Source organism: Castor canadensis, chromosome 3, assembly GCF_047511655.1.
Source record: "Castor canadensis chromosome 3, mCasCan1.hap1v2, whole genome shotgun sequence".
Lineage (NCBI taxonomy): Eukaryota > Metazoa > Chordata > Mammalia > Rodentia > Castoridae > Castor > Castor canadensis.
The window spans coordinates 121,052,493-121,076,062 of NC_133388.1; the positions used below are offsets into that span (position 1 = coordinate 121,052,493).

Below are 23,570 nucleotides of genomic sequence, written 5' to 3' on the forward strand. Positions count from 1 at the left end.
GTTCACTTCTCCCACACCAACTGAAATTACATTTTAAAAGAACATTCTTTGTACATATTCACAGGGTAACTACAGTATCATAGGGCAAGAAAGAACTTTTAGAAATCTGGGGAACTTCATCTTAACCTTTGTTCAGGAATTCAGAGAAATTAATACCATGTTAGTGACAGGGCTTTCTCATCCTTCCTCTATACTTTGTGTATTTTTATCTTTATCTGTTTAGATAAAGGGAATCTGCCCTGAATCAGTGCACTATACTCAGGAGTAGATTTTCTTGACCTGTTGACCTTCATCATTTAAAGAGTTTTACACATTGCCCTAACCCCCTCTACTGCCTTATGTCTACAGAGAAACAAAACATAGAACAGGGAAAAAGCATAAAGCACTCAGTGACAGATTGTAGAAAGCATAATTTAGGCTTTTGGGTAGGTATTTTGTCAGGGCATGACATGCTATTTATTTGTCAGTAATAGTATGGACTGGGTAGATTTTAAGAGTTACTTGGTGCCAGAGAAGGAATATCTTAAAATACTGTGTTTTTAAAGGTATTTATTGTTAGGTATTAGAATAGCATAGCAAAGGAAAGCAGTGTGTCAAATTCCTCATCTGGTTCCCCTTCTAATAGGTAGGAATCCTACCTGATAGTGAATTGAATAAAACATTCTAGAAGGCTGAATGATTTCATCCTGTTAAATGTCTTTACTTTCATGTATATTAACTTGTTTAGGAATCTGGAAATTCTTCAGGACCTTCACCTGGTGCTAAGTTTTCCCACATTTTACAAAAGGATGCCTTTCTAGTATTCAGGTCATTGTGTAAACTGTCAATGAAACCACTGTCAGATGGACCACCAGATCCAAAGTAAGTCATTAGCTATTTTGCTTGACAAATAGAAGTTTTTAAGGTTGAAATTTACTGTTAAGGTAGTGTTTGGATATTCTTTTGTCCTTGTCCTATGGAACCTTAGAAATTTTGGGTAGGGGATATTTACTTTTAAAAAATATACTGAAAAAAACCCCAAAAAACAGTAAGTTCCAAAACCACTAGAGCAGATAGCTTACACTGTTTCACAAAGGGTAAAGAAACAATAGATTTGTAGCATATGCTTAATAAATATTATCAAGTGAATTCTTATTGTCACAATTTAACTTCCGAGCCAGTGTAGCTCTTTCCTAGCTTCATGCCAGTCTTCTGGAAACTGCAAGTCAAAATGCAACAAACAAAAGAAATTAATCTTATAAGTCCTAATGGAAGACATTAGGACTGACATTGAGGTCTGACAAATGTGTAGGATGATTCCTTTCTCAAGAGGGAGGAAGTACTTTGATACAGGATTCATTTGTCTAGTGTCCATCAAATACATTAGTCTAAACCCTAGGCAAGTGCCATTTTCGTTTCATATGATTCAAATGCAACTAGTTGAGGTTAGAAGTGCACATGACAATTTTAGGAAAGCTTTCTGGAAAAAGAATTCTTGGAGAAGGGTCAGGCATGGTGGTGCATGCTTATAATCCTAGCTACTTGGGAGGCAGAGATAGGAGGATCATGGTTCCAGGCCAGTTCAAGCAAAAGTTAGTGAGATCCTATCTCAGAAAACAAGCTGGGTGGGTGTGTGTGTAACCCTAGCTGCTTGGGAGGTGAATCACAGTCCAAGGCTGGGAAGGCAAAAGCTTCAGGCCCCACATGAAAAACAAACTAAAATAAGAAGACTGGGGGCATGATTCAAGTGGTAGAGCACTTACCTAATATGTGCAAGGTCCTGAGTTCAATCTCTGGTACTGCAGAAAACAAACAACAACAACAACAAAACCGTTGGGGAAGCAAAGGATAAAGGGTTAAAGGATATCCTATATAAGAAAGAGGTACTGAAATAGGGAGAAATGTCAGCAATGCTATTTCAATTAAAAAAATAAAAACACAGTCTGGAGTATTTGAATTTTTAAGTTTTAAAGAAAGTATAAAAACTTTACATTTGTTATATTTTCTATAGCTTTATTTTGTCACATTGTTCTGCTTTAGAGAAAACGTCTTTTAGGTCTAAATGCATAAAATCCTGAAATCTTTTTAGGTTCAAATCAGAGTCAGAAACATAAGTTACTGATTCTTCTCTATTTTTAAAATATAAGTTTTACAGAAAAAGAATTAGGGTTATTAATTACACCCTTATATACGTGATAAGAACATAATATATATAACACTTATTTAATATATGTTAATATATTAATTATAATTATATATATATACTCTTATTTAAAAATAAGAGTATATTTTAAAATTTTTAGTTTCTTATTAGGGAAAAAACTTTCTCATTCAAAAATTGATAATTTTAGCCTGGTATGGTGGCACATGCTTATAATTCCAGCCCTCAGGAGATGGAGGCAGGTGGATCATGAGTTCTATACCAGCCTGGACTGCATAGTGAGACTCTGTCTCCAAAAAAAAAGACAATTTTTGACATTTCATTCTGAATTGATGAAGATCTTCTTAAGGAAATGACTTAATTTGGTATTATTGCCAAAGGTTATTTCTGTCATGGTTTTAAAAAGTGTTATTTACCTTAAACACCTTAGATATTTAGTTTTCAGAAGTCAAATATAAAAATACTAGAACAGAAAAAAGAATGGAGAAAATGACAAGAATACAAAAGAAAACATACGAATTCTGAAAAGTGCTATGATAGTCCTGAAAATATGATAGTCTAGTTTTGGAAAGTTGCAGTGTTTATATTACAAAGGATTTTTATGAGTAATAATGTAGATTAATCCTCATACTTGGTGGGTTTAATGTAAATATTAACAAATTTGTTTGAACATCAGGGTCCGTAAACATTGCAGTGGAGTACTGAAAGAGGTCAAACTTCTACGACAATAGGAACTGTTTTTACCTCCTAAAGAGAATATATAGTTTTTTGTCTTGAATGATTTTTTTGACCAAAATTCAGTGAGCTCTTATAGTTACCTAGTTTTTATTTTATCTGATTCTCTTTATGCTTTCTGGCTTTGCTAAGATTATGATATAAGAAGTGTTCTTTAAGTTTGAATCATAATTTGAAACTATCCCATGAAAAATGTGAGACATGAAAATTCCATCCTTGTTTGCTTATGAGAAGTACAAATTTTCATGTCACAAGACAATCCATTTGTTAATGCCTCATACATAGCAGGGACTTGATAAGTGGATGAACACAAGAATAAATCCATTTTTTTCAGCAAATACTGTATAGATGCTAGAGATAAAGCTGTTACAAGAGAGTTTTAAAAGCCTCTGTTTACTTTAAAAGAGAAAATACCTTTAAATTGTTACCGAAAAAAAGTAAGTTTGAAATAATCCTATAACTTGTTAATGCAATGAAAAAATTTTTTATCAGTGTTTAGGAGTTTTGAGTGGCATAACTAGGAAATATACATTGGAACTATTATATCCTTGGCATGGCACTCAGTCCAGGAAAGTTTATGGTGATTTCTAAGAAGTGTGGTTGAAAAAGAAAAGAACAGGCATAAATCTTAAATTAGTTTTTCTTTCCCAGGGGAACAGTAGGGTGATATTAAGTATTTGTGAGTGATTTTATTTTTCATTTGAAAAGTCTGAAATTATGTGGTACCAGGAAATGTATTTGGATCAATCTAATCTGTTATTACCATAATGCTGCTAAACTTGTGTGTCTTTTTTCTTATATTTCAGATCTCATGAGTTACGATCCAAGATTCTTTCATTGCAGTTACTTCTATCCATTCTGCAAAATGCAGGGCCTGTTTTCAGAACAAATGAGATGTTTATTAATGCTATTAAGCAATACCTTTGTGTTGCACTCTCAAAAAATGGAGTCTCATCTGTTCCAGAAGTTTTTGAGCTTTCTCTTTCCATATTTCTTACTTTGTTGTCAAACTTCAAGACACATCTGAAGATGCAAATTGAGGTATGTTCCTTCTGCATTTAGAGATTAAAGTTTAAGATTATTGCTGCATATTTCATTTGTTTCATGTTAAATTAACAAGCTATTGGAAAGTTTTCCAGAATGTGAAATAATATTTGCGTGTTGTTACATGCTTCTTTTTGTCCATTCACCCATTCAGTTGATGTGCTTATGAAGTAGTAGGCACTGGGTAAGTACTAAGAATGCCACATGAAGTAAGATACAGCCTTTGCCTTCAAGGGATAATTGAAGAAATGGTTCTGGTGCTCTTAAATTAATTTAGTCTTCACAATAGCTTTGCCATTTTATATATGCTCTGTAATAATGAATTTGACTATCTTAAAAGTAAGTCCCAAATCTACTCTGAGTTTTAAAGTTATTTAAGTTATTAGGTCTTCAAAAGAGGTGATCAAGGGGTATCATATTTTTTCCAGTTATGTTTTAGGACATTTGAAAAAGTAATTTTTACTTTGTACTTTTTTTCTAATATATATTTGTGCATATTATATTCCTAAATTTCCTCCCAAGATCCTTGAAAATAGAACAACATTCATGTGGTTTTAAAATATTTTCAGAGGTTTAACAAAGCTGAATTAGAGAATCTTCCAGCCATGTCTCTACATGTTATGCAGGCACATTAAATTTCTAGTGTCTTTTGTTTTCATCTTCAAATTCAGCCTTTGAAAGTAGTACTTTACTTTTTCAGAATTAATGAATCTTTTCCAAAGTTGTTGTTTCTTAAAATACTCTTTTGATTGAGAAATTATATATTTTAGAAATAATTCTTTTGTGTGTGTGTGTGTGTGTGGTACTGGGTTTAAACTCAGAGCCTCACACTTCCTACACAGGTGCTCTACCACTTGAGCCAGTCCACCAGCCCTGAACTGTTGGCCTGGGCTGGCTTTGAACCGAGATCCTCCTGATCTCTGCCTCCTGAGTAGTTAGGATTATAGGCCTGAGCCACCACGGTCTGGCAAAATATTCATTTTTATTCGTCAGTTTTCACTTTCATATTTATTAAGTTTGATATGATACACTGATTATATTTTAATTTTGTTAATTTTATATTTAATAATTCATTAGCTCAGTAGAAAAGATCATTATTTTCTCAGAATTTTGAGATGATTAAAATAATATTAGCTGTTAAAAATGGATGTTCAATAATATCTATGAAAATTCATTTAGAACATTGTTAGGACTATAAAAAATAATGACTTCATATTTTAAGAAATAAATTCTAAATTTGTGCCGTGGTTTTAGACAGGAAATAAATTCTAGTATCTATATGTTGTCAAGATTTGAACTTTACCATATGTCTATGAAAATAATACAAAACATTTAGGAACAGCTGTTAATTTTCAGTAGTTTTTTACCATTATGTTCAGGAACTATAAATGAAAGACTTTACAGTGCAGTTGTAGGACTTTTACTTCTGTAATAAGCGAGAAATCTTTTATTTGATGAGGCATTCAAATTGACATTAGAGAAATTTGGAGGCCTTTGTGCTGCCACTTACTTACAGGTATTTGAACACTGATACTCCCATAGGTATTACTCCGTAGGCTGTGTGAAATATAAATTCTTATAGAACTAGATGTAAAAATAATTTGTGATTACTACTTTTCTTAAAAAGGAATTTAAAAGGAAATACTCTTAAATATTTCCTGATGATAGATTCTCATGAAATTATTATAATATTTTAATTTTTTTAAGAGATCACAGATACATTTCACTCTCCGTTATCCTTCAAAGGGAAGTTATGAAAACACATGATATATGCAAATATACTTTAAAAAAATCTTAAACATACTCAAATTAGGATAAGTTGTGTTCCACTTGGAGAAAATCCAACAGATGAAAACTAAAATTTGCAAAACAAAATTAAGATTGTGTTACATGAAGATTTATTTTAGGAGACTATTCACTTCACAGTTTCTGTAACGGGATTTTTCCATAGACACTAAGAAAATAGTTCATATACAAACTTTCAGAAAACATCTACTATATGAAGACAGTGTGCTTATGGTAGAGCTGTAATTCCTCAAACATATATTCTAGGTGCTCAAGAAATCATTAAAAGTTTGATTTTTTTAAGAGGCCCTATTTTAGGGATGATATATTAAATTGATAGACTTTTGCTTATTAGTGCAATTTGATAAGCCATAGATAGTAGCTACACAGTACACCCTTGGTGTCCTCAGGTATATGGTTCCAAAGAGACCGCCATGTGGGAAAAATTACTCCTGAATGCTCAGGAGGCATGGAGTTCCAAACTGTACTTCAGATGCTTGATTCATTTTTCCCATAATGCTAACTTCTGCTAAAGATATGCCACCTTTCAACAAGTCTAAAATTTTCACTTTATCACTTAAATTAAGCACAATCATTCTAACCTTTTTGGGTACCATTTGCTTTGGGAGGGCATATTTTCAAAAAATTAAGGGCAGGGGAACATTTAACAGATGTAAACACACTGAGTAGGACGTGGGACTGAGAGCTTCCTCGTAGCAGCTGAGCTATGTAACACACGTGAGAACTGACAATTTTTTTTTTGAAACTGCTTTTGTTTTTTTTATTATTTTTGACTGTAGTTTCTCAAAACTGCATGTAATAAATTTGTGAATGAGGTAGTTTATTGTAGTTCCCTGCTACCCCACCTCTCTAGATCTGTTACTTATTTATTCTCTAGACCAGAAAGTTCAAGATTTCTTGTTTCACAGAATCGTTAGTCTCTCTAGTTTTTTCATGGTGTACTTAGAAAGAAATACCTAACAGTTTTCTTTTATTAAGTAGTTTAGCTAAATAATAAATATTTGTTTTAACCTAATGTCCATTTCAAAAAAAATAGCTCTCATAAATTGAAAGAAAATAGTGTTTTCATTTCATTTTTAACCATAATTCTTTTGTAGTGGGATGTGCGTGTCTACTGGACACTGCACAACTTCTTAGACCTTTGAATTTGATTGAAAAAGGCCACCTGCATTCTGTTTTTCATGTGGTACTTGCTTTCTATCATAGCAGCTACTAAAACCAAGGTTTGCAAAGATAATGATGTCATTGAGAGGATGTAGTAGGAGCTAATTGATACTGAACAATCTGCTAGGCATGGTGGCTTATGCCTGTAATCCTGGCTACTTAGGAGGTGGAAATCTGGATTCAAGGTCAATATGGGGAAGAAGTTCTCAAGACCCCCATCTCAACCAATAGCTGGGTGTGGTGGCATAACCTGTCATCTCAGCAATTCCAGTGGCATAAATAGGAGGATCATAGTCCAGGTCGGCCTGGGCAAAATGGGGTCCTAGCCTCAAAATAACTAATGCCAAAAGGGCAGGGTACATGATTCAAGTGGTAGAGTGTTTGCCTGGCAAGCACACGTTCCTGAGTTCAACCCCTGGTACAATAAAAAAAAAGAAAGAAAAAGAAAAGAACTAGGTATCCAACAGGGTCTTTCCCTCTGAGTTTTTCATGGCATTCCTATGGGTTTGCTATAGTATTCTGGGTGACTTGATGCAGTGTTTGTTGGGAATTGTGGCTATGTGGTGGCAATATATGTAAATATTTATTGAATATCTATTTGTGTGACATGCAGTGGGAACACAATGCTTAGCAAGAAAGACCTGGTTTTCCCTATCCTTGTAGAGCCTACAGTTCATAGGACGTACTTACATAAAGCAAGTAAATAGAAATGTTTTGAATTCTGTGAAAGAAAAACAGATTATAGGGACACCTGACCTTTAGGGGAGAAGATGTCAGGCATGTTATAAATGTGAGTATTATGAGACTTATATAATTTCTAGAAATGCTAATATTTGTTTGTTTTTTAGTTATCACTTTTTAAGTTATTTTTCAAAATAATTTGAATGTGAAAATTCCTAGCTGTTAAATTGAAATCTACTTCATTAGGTTAATTGTTTTGTGCTTGATAGTTGGTATAAAGAATAGTCAGAAATAGTTTGTATATAAATTTCAGGTAGTAGAAATTTCACTTTTGAGAGTAATTAGTAAAGTAAAATAGTATATATAAATTAGATCCTTTTTTAGTGTATCAATTACATTTAAATCCAGAAGCTGTTATGCCTACACAATACCGAAAAATATAACTGATGAACAGAGTATAAATTAAACTCTTTGAGGAAGTTAAAAAATGAACCATGAGTTACATTAGTTTTGTAATTATGTACCCAGGGAAACTTCATATCTTTGCATATTTCATCTGTAGCAGCTGTGTGATGGCAAAGCAAAGCACAGTGAGTACAGTGCTAGTATTAGAAGGGCAAGTTTAACTCACCCACCCAAGTAATTTTAGTCCTGAGAGTTAAGTGATAGAACTTCAGTAGAGTTGAGAACCAGAGGATCCTAGGTCCTATCTACTCTACAGCTTTGGGGCATTTAAAAAGTGATCGTGTATCTGAATTCTAAGTAGTATTTTAAACAGAAGTTTCCTCCTAATCACAGGTGTTCTTTAAAGAAATTTTCCTATACATTTTGGAAACTTCTACCAGCTCATTTGATCACAAATGGATGGTTATTCAGACACTGACACGGATTTGTGCAGGTATTTGAAATTAAACTTCATTATCTCTTTCTTACAATGAGATATTTAAAAGGCCAAAATGTACTCAGGTTCTAGATTCGTATTGTTAAAATCAATGTATTGTTACAGATGCTCAGAGTGTAGTGGACATTTATGTTAACTATGACTGTGACTTAAATGCAGCAAATATATTTGAAAGACTAGTAAATGATCTATCAAAAATTGCCCAAGGAAGGGGCAGTCAAGAACTTGGTATGAGTAATATTCAGGTAAGAACTTTAAAAATATTTTCAAATTTAAACTTTGCCAAGGAAGAGACATGCCTTTTCCTTAAAAGATCTTTTTATTTTATTTATGAATTATTTTACAGGAATTGAGCCTGAGGAAAAAAGGTTTAGAATGTTTAGTGTCAATCTTGAAATGTATGGTTGAATGGAGTAAGGATCAGTATGTGAACCCCAACTCTCAGACAACTCTTGGTAAGGTGAAATTGTGAGTTCTAATCCTCATCATTTCTAAGTAAATGATCCTTTGGAGGATAGTTGCAGATGCCGTTAATTAGTTTATGACTTACTTAACTGAAGAAGAACATTCTTTATGATTCAAATAACAATTTAGTTATCCTAGCAGTGTTCTGAATATTATATAAAGTGAAGTGTACTTATATACCTTTAATATAACTATAGAAGAACCATAAAAGCCAGTCTATTTTAAGAAGGTTGAGCTGTTTCTCTATGCTTGATGTTTACTGTCACTCAGAAAAACTCAAAGCTGCAGGACTTCAGTAGGGTTATTTTAGTTACGAGTCCTGTAAGGGAAAACTATTGGTCATGAGGCATGAGCTGAGAGCAGAAATCCAGTGGATTCAAAGCACTGCAACTGCAAAAGGACCCTCTCCTAGTGGTACAAACTGTACAGGTACCAATTATCCTGTGTTTTATTATCAAAGTATATCATTTATTACAACACCAGTCCTTTATTTGTATTAGATGTCTAAGTAACACTGAAATACCTTGCCTTATTCAAGAATTTGTTTTCCCTTTCACATTTCTTTCTTTGATAGACTGCAATAGTGTCCTCCCTTATCCATGGTTTCATTTTGCCTAATTTCCGTTACCTGTGGTTAACCATGACCTGAAAATATTAAATAAAAATCCCAGAAATCAACAATTCATGAATTTTAAATTGTTTGCCAGTTTGAGTGGTGTGATGAAATCTCACACCATCCTTCTGTATCCCACCTGGAAAATGAATAATCCCTTTGTCCACCATATCCAGATGTGTATATGCTACCTGCCCATTAGTCACTTAGTAGCTTTCTCAATTATCAGATCAAATATCATGATATTAAAATGCTTGTGTTAAAGCATTCCTTGTTTTATTTAATAATGGCCCCAAAGTCCAAGAGTAGTAATGCTGGCAGTAGTGATATTCCAAAGAGCAGCCTGAAGTGCTTCCTTTAAGTGAAAAAGCCAAAGTTGCTGAAGTCTGTAGTACCATAAGATATTTTGAGAATGGGAGACCACAGCCTCATAAATAATTACTGTATTTTTATTAATTGTTGTTAATCTCTTAGTGCACCTAATTTATATAAGTTAAGTTTTATCATAGGCATGTATGTATAGGAACAAATATGGTAAATATAGAATTAAGTACTGTTTGTGGTCTTAGGCACCCACTGGAGGTTTAAGAATGTAACCCCTCTCCTCACACAGATAAGGAGGGGACTACTGTCGTATACTATCAGTTTTTCTTCTTACAGGTCAGGAAAAACCCTCAGAGCAAGAGATGAATGAAATGAAACACCCTGAGACAATAAACAGATACGGAAGTTTAAACTCCTTGGAGTCCACATCATCATCAGGAATTGGCAGCTATAGTACACAGATGTCTGGCACTGATAATCCAGAACAATTTGAAGTCTTGAAGCAACAAAAAGAAATAATAGAACAAGGGATAGATTTGTAAGTGTAAAATTTTAAGGAAAAATGTTACTGATGATCCCTCTGCTAGAAATGTGCTACCTCTCCCCTGGATTTCTTTACATCTTCTCATTATTTTTATTCCTTTCTCATTTCTATTTTTTCAGTGTATAAAATGGGGGTGGGGATATATCTAACAATTCTAATGGTTTCTTATTCAGCTCCCCTTATTCATTGTACTCTAGCCCAAACAGGCTTTTACAGTGTCTAGTCCCTATTGTCATATAGATTGATTTTGCTCCATATAGTATGTGCAGCTGAACATCATCTGTACAGTTTTGCATTGTTTATTTAGCTCAGTTATGAAATCTCCCATTTTATTTCATAGCCAGGTGACAGCTCAAAAGTAAAAGTATGAAACTTTCTAGTAGTTAACATTTGCTCCTTTATAGGTTTTATATTTCCTCCAGTTGGGTTACAAGTGTATTACTTGCTAGTGATATACTCTTGTTATAGATTTTATTTTTATATGTTAATAAGATGACCCTCTCCTTTCTCAATCTTTACTATACCAGATCCTGATCTGGTATAGTAAATTGTGAAGTCAATTTTCCTTCTAAGTTTTGCTGTATCAGGCTGCTCCTGGACTATTTCCTTTGTCAGTAACACTGTTTTGCCTTCCTCTTATTGCCCTCTTTTCTTTCAAAAGATGCAATAAAGAAAAATGAAAATTTCTGGCCTTTTATCATGAATCTGGCTACTGTAAACTGTTTAAATATCTCCTTCTAAATTAACTTGTTTTGAAAGCATTTCTTCCTGATACTTAAGCATTGCCTTTTGGTGAATGTTCAAGTATCTTTTCAGTGTTAATATGAAAAAAAATTGACAAAAATATGCACATATTCTGTGTTATAAAATTATAAAGACTTGCAAAATTGCCTCAGGAAGTAGCCATCAATACTTCATTCATTCTGATTGTTTAGTCTGTATTTGTCCAAGTTCCATCTGTCCCAGATATTATGTAAGGTCCTAGGTAAGATAGATGAATGAGTTAACCCTTCTTTGTAAGGGATTTGCTGTCTAGTATGTGTAAACAGTTACACATTTTGAAATCATGCTGGTCACTCAGCAAACACCTATTTGGTACTTGGGACTATGTGCCAAGCACTGTGAAGGCACTAGTCCCTATATTTAATACTGTAGTCTAAATAAAATAGTACTGAGTAAGGTCTAGAGTATAGTGTTGTACAAAGTGCTGCCCAAGTATGATAGCTCCATTTGAAGTACTAGAGGAGTGGCTTCAAAGTGGAGTCTCTCCCTAGCTTCCAGTACTTCTTTCTGCCACAGTATTTGCTTTCTACTTCATACAGCCATTAATGAAAATGCTTTCATGGAGCTAGCTGCATTACTGGTATACTCTGCCATGACTGTTCCTTTCATGACACCATTATATCTACCTTCATACTTGCCTTTCTGACCATGTCATTTCAGTCTTCTTATGGGCTTAATTTCCTCCTGATATATTTTTAGCATTTCCAGGGTTCTGTCCATCTGGTCCTTTTTCTATTTTGCATCTTTTGTTAAATGATCATGTTCTTTTTATGACTTTAGCTATCATCTGTCTGCTAATATCGCACAACCTCCCAAGTGTTATTTTTAATGTAACCACCGACCCTCAGCATACTGATAACTAGTTTCTCACCCTCAGCATGTTCATAACTAAATTTATCAGTCTCTGTTCTCACCATAATCAACCCCTCAGTACTTTTACCAAAAACAGTAGACTAACAAAAAATCCTATTGTTTCTATATTTGTTATGTAGGCAGTGAGTGACCCCAGCAAATTTATAGACTAGAATATTGGGAGTTAATTTAGGATTTTCCCCCCTCACTCTGGGATCTAATCTCTCACTGTGTCAAACTTCCTTTACTTTGGTCTTCCTCATTCTCCAGGTTTTTTTTTTTTTTTTATACTTAACTAGAATATTTCTGTGTATTTATCTATTATTGGTGGCAATGCAGTTTGAACTTGGGGCCTTCCATTAACTATCAGGTGCTCTACCATTTGAGGCAGGCTCCCCAGGCATTTTTTGCTTCAGTTATTTTTCAGATTGGGTCTCATACTTTTTTGCCTGTGTTGACCTCAGTCCTGCTATTTATACCTCCTGTATACATCTGCCACCATGCCTGGCTTATTTGTTTTTTTTTTTTTTTTTAATTTTATTATTCATATGTGCATACAAGGCTTGGGTCATTTCTCCCCCCTGCCCCCACCCCCTCCCTTACCACCCACTCCGCCCCCTCCCTCTCCCCCCCACCCCATCAATACCCAGCAGAAACTATTTTGCCCTTATTTCTAATTTTGTTGTAGAGAGAGTATAAGCAATAATAGGAAGGAACAAGGGTTTTTGCTGGTTGAGATAAGGATAGCTATACAGGGCATTGACTCACATTGATTTCCTGTGCGTGGGTGTTACCTTCTAGGTTAATTCTTTTTGATCTAACCTTTTCTCTAGTCCTGGTACCCTTTTCGCATTGGCCTCAGTTGCTTTTAAGGTATCTGCTTTAGTTTCTCTGTGTTAAGGGCAACAAATGCTAGCTAGTTTTTTAGGTGTCTTACCTATCCTCACCCCTTCCTTGTGTGCTCTCGCTTTTATCATGTGCTCAAAGTCCAATCCCCTTGTTGTGTTTGCCCTTGATCTAATGTCCACATATGAGGGAGAACATACGATTTTTGGTCTTTTGGGCCAGGCTAACCTCACTCAGAATGATGTTCTCCAATTCCATCCATTTACCAGCGAATGATAACATTTCGTTCTTCTTCATGGCTGCATAAAATTCCATTTTGTATAGATACATTTTCTTAATCCATTCGTCAGTGGTGGGGCATCTTGGCTGTTTCCATAACTTGGCTATTGTGAATAGTGCCTGGCTTATTTGTTGAGAGGGGATCTTGCTAACTTTTTTTCTGAGCTGTCCTTAAACTGTGATCCTCCCAATCTCTGCTTCCTGAGTAACTAGGATTATAGGTACTCACTACCACACCCTGTCTACTAAGGGAATAGTTCTTGAATGAAAATCTGCTTCTAGGGCTGGAGGTGTAGTTCAGTGATAAGAGTGCTTGCCGAGCTGTGTGAGGCCCTGTGTTTGATCCCCAGCACCATGTTTAAAAAAAAAAAGAAAGTCTGTTTCTAGTTTTCTCTTCTCTTCCTCTTAGAGAATAAAACTAAAGCTTCTTGCAGTAGCACATAGTACCTTCGGAATTTGGATCTCCTGGAGTAATTGCTCCACCAATGCAGAGCTCTTTATTGTCACTTGTTTTATGGTTTTGTGTGTCTTCTTTCTCTCTGTCTGGGGTCTTTTTTCTTATTCCTTATAAAACATATAATTATTCTTCAAAACTCAGTTCCAGAATCACCTTCCTCAGGAAATGTATTTTGACCATGTCAGTTTTTAGTCTCATCCTATGTTGTGTTGTTCTTATTTTGTGAATACATCTTTTTGTTGCATTTTAAAATTGTGCTTGTAGCTAGACATGATGATGCACACGTAGTTCTCAGGTACTCAGAAGACTGTGGTGGGAGGATCATTTGAGCCCAGGAGTTTCAGACCAACTATGGCAACATAGTGAGATAGCATACCAATCAATCAATCAATCAATAATAAAAAGAAAGAAGAAAGAAGGGGTGGGGGGAAGTGGTATATAAACAGGAATAAGTACTTTGAAACAGTTTTTCTTAAAAAATAAAATTTTTTTTTCTTCCATTAGAGTGAGAGTGTCTAGAGAGTGGAGATGTTGTTTAACTTGGTGAAAAGTGTTTGATTTTAATTAATTTATGTGGCTGTGGTTGAATTAGAATTTAACAGGGGACCCATTAGGACAGAATAGGAAACAACATTCTAAACAAAGAGAATGGCATGTGCTGTAGCGCAAGAGAAGAGGGAGGACATTTGAGGACACTCTTAATTTTCCATGGCAAGGCAAAGTGGAGTAAGAGAAGTAGGAGGAGGTGAGATGAAAGCATTGAGTTGGATTTGTATGTTGAAGGCCTCATTCTCCATGTAAAGGAATTTTTGACTTGTTCCTCTTGGCACTGGCAGTGCTGTTGAAGGTTTTTAAGCAGAGGAATGGCACCATTGATTCCTGTTTTGGAAAAATGACTTGTCAGCAGCCTGATGGGTAGGTTAGAATATGGGCAAAATGAGATAGGGAGACTGTTATTAAGAACTCTTGCAATAGCTCAGGTGATAGGTGATAAGGCATCAAAGTAATAAAAGTAGGATGTGACATTTGACTTGGCTCTTTAATAATAAGGGAGAGTTCCCCTGTGAATGGAGCCTGTAAAGGGCATGCAGAGGAATAGTCTTCAAACTCGTTGTTTAGAGAGTTCAGTAAGGATTAAGGAGAATATATATTCAAAGTATGAGATATTTAATGCTCACATACTTAGCACTCATAGTTCACGTACTATGTGGCATTGTCTCCAGTCATCCAATTAACCACTGTTGATAAGGATCAGAAAATATTTCATACTATATTCCTAAACAGTTTTTTCTGAGACTTGGAACTTATGAAAAACTTTTAAGTGGCTAGAGCTCATGACAGAATTGTCTTTTAGATATTATGCAATAAAAAAATGAGGGCATTCTTCAGTCTCTTTTCTCCAGCCTCCCACTCTTTGTTAGGTTTATTTTCACATTTTCCAGGTAGAATACTAATGTTTAGTTAAAAGACCACAAGTCACACTGTTCCGTGTTGCTTGTGGGAAATTGTGAAGCCAGCCTGCCTTTTCCAATTCATTATTTGCCTATTCTTCGTGTATAACTTAATGCTTTTTTATGCTTACAATGTAATATATTAAACCAAGACAGAGTTCTTGTGTTGAAAAAAAAAAGAAAAGAAAATATTCTGTACTATAGCAAAAAGTCTAAAATGATCCATATCAGCGATAACAGTGACCCTTCATTTGCTGCTCTCCTAAGAAGAAAACAAGAATGAAAACTTTGTACCATATTTTTGTATACTCATGTATTGGTTATATTAAATCAGCTCTTGTTTTTAACTTACTGTAGTTTGAGATCTTCTTTTGAAGGAATACAAATGGTATTCTGTTTTTAATGTTTGCATTAACTTTAACATCATCTAGATTTAATAAGAAACCAAAGCGAGGAATACAGTATCTCCAAGAACAAGGGATGCTTGGCACTACACCTGAAGATATTGCTCAATTCTTACATCAGGAGGAAAGATTAGACTCTGTAAGTGTACCATTTCATTTCATTCTAACCTGTTCTATGAAATTCCTTTTTAAATTAATAATACATACTATTTACGTTCTTTAAAATGGTTTGTTGATGATGTAGATGAGTAAAACCTAAAAAATAACTTAGGTTATATGTAATATGTATTTGTATATGTATAAAGTTTGGTCTTTAAGCATCCTAAAGTCATATCTTGATTTTTAAAAAATAAACACATTTATATATTTAACTTTTAGTTTCATGTTTGAAATTGTTTTACCCTGTTCTCTAAAACCTGTGGATCTTAAATTTTTCCACTTTTTAAATGCTGTGTGGCAAATGTAACCTGCCATTAGAATATTGATTTCTATCTTTCCTTTATACTTTAGACTCAAGTGGGTGAGTTCCTAGGAGATAATGACAAATTTAACAAAGAAGTCATGTATGCATATGTAGACCAACATGACTTTTCAGGAAAGGACTTCGTTTCAGCCCTTCGCTTGTTCCTGGAAGGATTCCGTCTTCCAGGAGAAGCTCAAAAAATTGATCGATTAATGGAAAAATTTGCTGCAAGATACCTAGAATGCAACCAAGGGTAAGTAGGATTCAGATGCTTCTTGGTTGTCAACTGTGTCCATGACACTGCACTAGGGAATCTCAGGGTATCAGAGATAATAGGACATAATCCCCTTCAGAGGATTTACATTGTATACTATCTGGAAATAATAAATCCATCAAAAATTGGATTACAAGACAGAACATAAATCTCAAGAGAAATTTAAAACAAATGAAACTGTAAAACAATAGATGTTTGTAACATGATATATTTATTTTTTCCAGACAAACTCTTTTTGCTAGTGCAGATACTGCTTATGTTTTGGCTTACTCAATTATCATGTTAACCACAGATCTTCACAGTCCACAGGTATGTTTTCTTCTATGTCAGTTTTACAATAAATAGTAAAAATTAAATACATTCTTTTGAATCCAGTAAGTGCTACTTGAAATTTTAATCTTGTATAAGCTAAGCCAGTTACCAAATTGATATATTTAATTAAGAGTTGAGATATGGGAGGAGGATTCAAGTATGATATATGGTAAGGACTTTTGTAAATGTACCCCTACCTACCACTACAATATAAAAAAACTATCAGTGCTAAAAAAAAAAAAAAAAGATGAGATACATTTTATAAAAGTAACTTTTGATAGTAATTCTAATAAGAATTTTATTATTTTTTTGGTGGTGATGGGGATTGAATCCAATGTAACTTATAGCCCTAGTTAATTAGACTTCTAAGCCTTTGTAAAATAATGTCTGTATTTGTCAGCCTCATGATTGACAGTTGTGTAAAGCAAAATATAAATTTTAATCTAAAAAGATGCTTTAAACCATCCTTTAAAAAAAAAATTTCAGCCTTAAACAGTAGATTTACTGTTTAAGATTTACTGGGTGATTTGTACCAATCACCCAGCTCCCACAGTTACCAATTTATGGCCAATTTGTTCTGTTTACATCCTTTCAAATCTCCCTTAGGTAATTTTGAAGCAAATCCCAGATATCATTTATTATTTCATCTGTATTTATCTCAGTGTACATCTCTAAAAGAGATCACAATACCATCACACTTAAAACATTAACAAAATTTTAAAAATACCAGGTATGTAGGAATTGTCAAATTTCATTCACCTTATAAAATTCATAATTCCTTCTCAAATGTTAAAGAACTGTTGCTCAATATCTGATGTCTACTTCACAGAGGTTGTTTTTAAAGTCTTAGATATTTTTTGCTTAGTTTCTAAAAACATACTTAGATAACGTTAACTAAAACTTTTATAAATGATTTGCAAGAATATCTTAGTACTTCTAGAGGTAGGCATCTAATGATATTTGCTATTCTTAGACTATAAATTAAGTAATATACATGTTAATCTGTGATGTATTGGAACAATTAAAATTTATTTGCAGTTTGAGATTAAACTGCAATATAGGGATTTTTGTTTGTTTCTTTTGAGATGGTTAAGGTGGAGTTAATATAGAAATTATATAAAAGGTAGATGCATTATATTTGAAGTTACTCATATATTTCAAACACCAGAATTAAACAACTGTAAATGTACTGCAGGTTTACTTGATTTTATATGGGCCTTTTTTTTCAAAATTAATATTTTTAGTCATTTAGTTTTGTCTTTGACAGATTATTAGCATTATACTCAAAGCAGCTCATCTTCAGGGTTTTCATTATCCAGCATGATCACTTTTTTCCATGGTTTTGTAAGGCATTGCACAGATAATTTATTTAGATATCTTTACATCAGAGTTTTCAGTCTGATTTTTTCAGTCTCAACTGTAGAGTTTATAACCTGGACTTTCATATCTTTGTTTTTAGAAGGTTATACTTTTGATGACATTTGGTTTTATAAACAAATAAGCAACATCCTATGCAGCTGTGCCATATCTTCTTATACATATGTGGGTATACTTGTGTTATTTTGAAAAAAAATGTTAAAAGCTCCTTTTTTATATTTTCATTAATATGTGAGATTGTTAAAAGTTTCTGAACACATGCATTTAAGGGAGTATTATCTTGAGAACAGTGTTTTGTCTTCAGGACAGGCGTTCCTGTCCATGAAACATGTACTTGGGTGGTTAAAATTTTGAGGTCTATTTAAAACACATTTTTGTGTGTATGTACATTAATCTTCATTAGTAGTAGCAACCAGATTGACATGATTAAAAAATCACACCGAGGCACAGCTTAATTTAAGCATATGCCAATCAAACTCAAGAGTGGGGTATTCCATAAAAGATACCAGGAAAAGAAAAGTATAATTGTTTTATACTGGTTCTAGAATCCACCTTTTGAGAATTCATGCCTAGATGCACAGGTGCTTAACTGCTACTGCAGATTTTCTCTGAGGACTTGGCTCTGCCTCTGATTTGCATGATGTGAAAACATTAAGCCATCTTTAAAATTTCCAGGTGATTTTAATCTTCTTTTACTTCTTACTAGCAGCACTTCTGTAGGATTTTTTCCCCCTAGGTTCTAACCTCCCCCCCCACATAAGCATCTGTCAAAGCTTTAGGTAAAAAGGTCCACTTTCATATTTTTATTATGCTCTGTACCACTTGAGTCACTCCCCCCCAGTCCTTTTTGTGTTGGTATTTTTGAGAGTCTCTTCAACTGTTTTTTTTGTTTTTTTGCCCAAGCTGGCTTCAAACCTTGATCCTCCTGATCTCTGCCTTCTGAGTGGGTAGGATTACAGGCGTGAGCCATTGGTGCCCAGAACTTTCATACTTTTTAGAGCCATGACTCAAAAGATAAAAATTTAAAGTTATAAGGTAGCCCTTGATTGTCTTAAATAGTAAATTCCATTTGAAAAGTGTCATGATAATATTTTTATATTTTTTGTAGGAAAAGCACTTCTACTACCTTTTCTAAGACTTTAAAAAGATTGTGATTGCAAAGTAATGTGAACTTAAAGAAGTATTTGTGTCCTAATTGTATTGTCAAAGCATTACAAAGCATCTCCATAATTACTTTTACAAGCTTCTGATGACTTCCTTGATTTTTGCTCTGTGTACTTTCATGCACATTTACAAGCTTCTTCTCTTTAGTGGTATTTTAAAGTCTTTATGAATAAGAATATTTTTTAAATTAGTTAAGTATCTCTTCAGAGACATTGTAAGATTTTTGTCTATCTGAATTTCTGGAAATAGAGAATATTTTGAAGATACGGCAGTGGATGGAACATTTTTCTGTGCTAATTGTGAAATTTGGTAATGGGGTTGCCATCTTACAAATGACAGATTTGTTGCCCATGGCTTTATTAAGTAGAACATTCCTGTTGATACTCTTAAAGAAGACAAAACATTCTGATGATACTTGGCCCAGATCACCTAATATCATTCAGTTGCCATGATAACACACTCAGAAAGATTGTTACCTGGTTTTAAATAAATTTCAACTATTATTATTTTCATATCCACTGTTCTAGGAAATTTGCTTTTAATTCATTAGCAACATGTTTATGTTTTTCTGAATTATATTTGAATCTTTTTGATTTTATGTTTCCAATCATTGTTGTGGCCCTTTTTAAGAGACTATGAGTACTCTTAAACCTTGGGAAAAAACAACTTCCTTACCAACCTTTCTCCTTTCTTATTGCAAATTACTCATTTCCATTTCAGTGCAAGGTGAATTAGTGTAGTGAATTAGAATATGCCAAAATGGGTGTTTTCTATATTGCTTTCATTTTCCATCACTTCCTTTTTCATCTTTGTGTATGTTTTGTTAAACATTTTCCACTTCTAGTCTGCAAACTGCTTATAAAATTTCTTAAGTATTAAGTCTTTAAATGAGTGAAAATTTTGTATTAATTTTTAGAAATTATAATGGTTTTTCATATTTAGGTTAAAAACAAAATGACAAAGGAACAGTACATTAAAATGAACAGAGGTATTAATGATAGTAAAGACCTTCCTGAAGAGTATCTGTCAGCCATCTATAATGAAATAGCTGGGAAGAAGATATCCATGAAGGAAACAAAAGAACTAACAATTCCTACAAAATCAAGTAAACAAAGTGAGTATCCAAATGAGTCAAAACCTGATTGTTCAAGGGGAAAAGCACAGGGTTTTTTGTTTGTTTAGTTTCAGTTTTGGGGAGTTGGGGGGACATTTTGTGTCCATTGTTTGTTTCTGAGACACGGTCTTGCTATGTAGCCCATGCTTGCTTGGAACCTTGCAATCCTCCTGCCTTAGCCTCCTGAGTACTTGGATTATAGGTCTGTGCCACCATCTCTGGTTTAAAACATAGGTTCTTGAAAGAGTGTTTTTTTAACCTTGATTTAAAATAAAGTAACCCTATATATGTATGGCTTTAGAACCATGTTTTAATGAGAATTATTATAATATACAATTTAGTGATATAATTGTATTTTTTTCCCACATCTTGAAGAAAGGTAGCACTGACCAGATTAGTGGAAAATGCTGAATAATTTGCATGTGTTAGTGTATGTTTAAATATGTACTTGTCTGTGTATCAGTTCATCTCACCAAAGGTCAAAAGACTGGTTATAGATACCTCCATCAGTGAGACTTCAACTCTTTTTTTTTTTTCCTCCCTACCTCCTCCTCATCTACAACCAACATAATTCGATCTTTTTTACCTGGAAAAAGGAGGCTGGAAGCAGAGGTGACTGCAAGAGCTGGGGAAGGTTAGGATCATTGGAGTTGGGAATGACTATTCCAGACAGACTATAAATTCTAACATTATTGAGTCCCTAAATCTAAGCAGCACTAGAAGTCTACTGTGGATCCAGCTCCATTCTAGACACTGCAAATGTGTAGACAATGGAGATTAAATCAGAGCTAAAAATCTGACTCCAGGACATTTCTGGTCCTGTGAGGGTAATGTCTCAAGAATGTAACTGGTGCTCATGCCTGTAATCCTAATTACAAGGGAGGCAGAGATAAGAAGGATTGTGGTTCAGAGCCAGCCTGGGCAAGTAGTTAACGAGATTCTACCTCAAAGAAACCCAACACAAAATAGGGCTGATGGAGTGGCTCAAGTGGTAGAGTATCTGCCCAGTAAGTGTGAGGTTCTGAGTTCAAACCCCAATACCACCAAACAAATAAAAAAGAATGTAATTAATATAAAAGAGAACTCCCTTCTTTCTGAGCACTTCTACTTGGAGGTGAGATTTCAAGCTTGAACAGATTGCAGCAGCAAAACACCTTTTTTTGGGGGCAGACAGGGGATTGGTTCTGGGATTTGAACTGAGGACCTCACACTTGCTAGGCAGGTGTTCTACCACTTGAGCCACACCCCTAGCCCCACCTTTATTATTTTTGCTATCGTCATTTTTCAGAAAGGATCTCACATTTTTGCTTGGGGCCAGCCTCACACCACAATCCTCACTATGCTTCCCCTCAGAGCTGGATTATAAATATGAACCATCATGCTTGGTTCGATGGTTGAGATGGGTCTCTGTAACTTTTTTGCCTGGACTGGTCTCTCTAACCATGATTCTCTTAATCTCTGCCTTCTGAGTAGCTGGAATTACAGCATGTACCACTATGCCCAGCAAAAAAAATTTTTGGTAGGAGAGCACAGTAGTCTGTGTGAGATACCTGTTTCTAAAAGTTGAAGAATTATGAGTCAGAAAGGTAGGGAGGTAATGTCAGAAAGAATAATAGTGAATAGCTGACCTTAGGCCTTGTCTTTTGGAATACTGTAGAGAATTATATTCTAGAAAATTTTAGCAAATTCTCCCTCACTTTATATATGAGGAAATTCAAGACAGATGAGGAAAGAGAATCAGAGCCTTTGAGTTGACTATAGTGTAAAACCTTTTATTCAGTCCCCTACTGCCCCTAAACCCCAGAGGAATTAAGTATTAAAACCAAGTTTTAAATAAGCATCCTTGGCTCTTGTTCTAGTTTATTTGCTCCAGTTTATTTAGTTTATTTTGGAGTGCAATTTTAGCTCTGCTTATAATATTAAGTGTATTAATCAAGCCTTCATTTTTACATCTAAGTAAATGCTTATTCTCAATTTAATTGTCTTCCTCTTGCCTATATTATAATGTCCTTATATCTCTTTTTCTCTAGGCTCTTTTAGTATAGGGTATTAGGAAATCAATGAGAACTTGGAGATGGGAAGATGATGGAGTGCTGGGATCACTACATTTACCTGGGAGTGTTAGGGCCAGTACTTTGCTAATTCAGGAGAAGTTGTTTAAGCATGTGTTCATTTAAGCATTGTTTTTAACCTATCTTTTACTATTCTGTCCTATGTTTAGATGGTTTGTCTAACTTTCACTGTGATAGTTACACCTACTGTCTTCCTTTTTTCATGAATTTTCACTTACTCCTGACTCCTAGTCCAGTTTTTTTTTTTTTTTTTTTTTTTTGAGGTTAAAGTCACCATTTTAAAGTAAATAATCCAGCTAGGGATGTAGCTCGGTGGTAGAGTACTTGCCAAGCATGTGCAGTGCCCAAGTTTGACCTCCAGCACCACAAATAAATATGTAAAGAAATGAACAAACTGAACAGTCCTGTTGGCATCTAGTATATTCTTAGTGTCATGTAACCACCACATGTCTGGTCCAAAAGGTTTTGTTACCCCAAAATAAAACCCTGAACCATTAAGCAATTACTTCCCCATTCCCTCTCCCTCTAAACCCTGACAAACACTAGTCTACTTTATATTTCTATGGATTCACCTATTCTGGACACTTCACATAAGTGGAATTGTACAGTAAGTCACCTTTTCTGTCTGACTTCTTAAGACTTTTAATTAGTGTTAATTACTGGTGTTTTTTCGATAGTAAAACATGAAAGTAACATTTTTAAGTGCTTTATATTTTAAATTCTAATAATTTTGTTATTTCAGATGTAGCCAGTGAAAAACAAAGAAGACTTCTTTATAACTTAGAAATGGAACAGATGGCCAAGACAGCTAAAGCACTCATGGAGGCTGTGAGCCACGTGCAGGCGCCTTTTACAAGTGCAACACATCTGGAGCATGTGAGGCCTATGTTTAAGGTAGAATTACTAATGACTTTTGCTGCATATATATTTATATATCATTTTGATCAGTGTATATTTAAGTTAAGGAAGTATAATGATACAGCACATTTAGGGTAGAAGATCTAGCCATATTGATTCATTGCTTAGTTGATACAAATTTTCTCTTCATTAAAGAAAATGAGAAGGAGGTATACACTGTATTTAAGTAATAGCAGTGTAATCTTAGGAATTAAAATGGAAAGGTCTTGGAGAATGATCATTAGTCCTTGGTTTGTTTTCCTTCTTTATCAATTAGTTATACCTAAATCTTTGGAGTAAACTCAGATTTCAAAGTGATCCTGAGTCTTGGGCACTTTCAGAGCTTCTAGCTCAGAAACTGCTATGGGGTTCTGAGTGTGCCTGGAACCCAGAAAGCACAGTAAGGAA

The 23,570-nt window shown here is 34.3% G+C and overlaps 1 protein-coding gene across 3 annotated transcripts in view; it reads left to right on the forward strand.

The window, feature by feature from the left end:
* The window catches only part of Arfgef1 (ARF guanine nucleotide exchange factor 1), a 136,273-nt gene that overhangs the window by 66,297 nt on the left and 46,406 nt on the right, over positions 1–23,570 (forward strand). For all 3 annotated transcript variants that reach the window (XM_020183903.2, XM_020183904.2, XM_074068563.1), the window contains exons 9-19: positions 728–861; positions 3,682–3,916; positions 8,369–8,468; positions 8,577–8,716; positions 8,818–8,926; positions 10,210–10,411; positions 15,517–15,628; positions 16,000–16,205; positions 16,451–16,535; positions 20,022–20,193; positions 23,008–23,159. In XM_020183903.2, the coding sequence (XP_020039492.1) occupies positions 728–861; positions 3,682–3,916; positions 8,369–8,468; positions 8,577–8,716; positions 8,818–8,926; positions 10,210–10,411; positions 15,517–15,628; positions 16,000–16,205; positions 16,451–16,535; positions 20,022–20,193; positions 23,008–23,159 (1,647 nt within the window). The remainder of the gene's footprint in view (positions 1–727; positions 862–3,681; positions 3,917–8,368; positions 8,469–8,576; positions 8,717–8,817; positions 8,927–10,209; positions 10,412–15,516; positions 15,629–15,999; positions 16,206–16,450; positions 16,536–20,021; positions 20,194–23,007; positions 23,160–23,570) is intronic.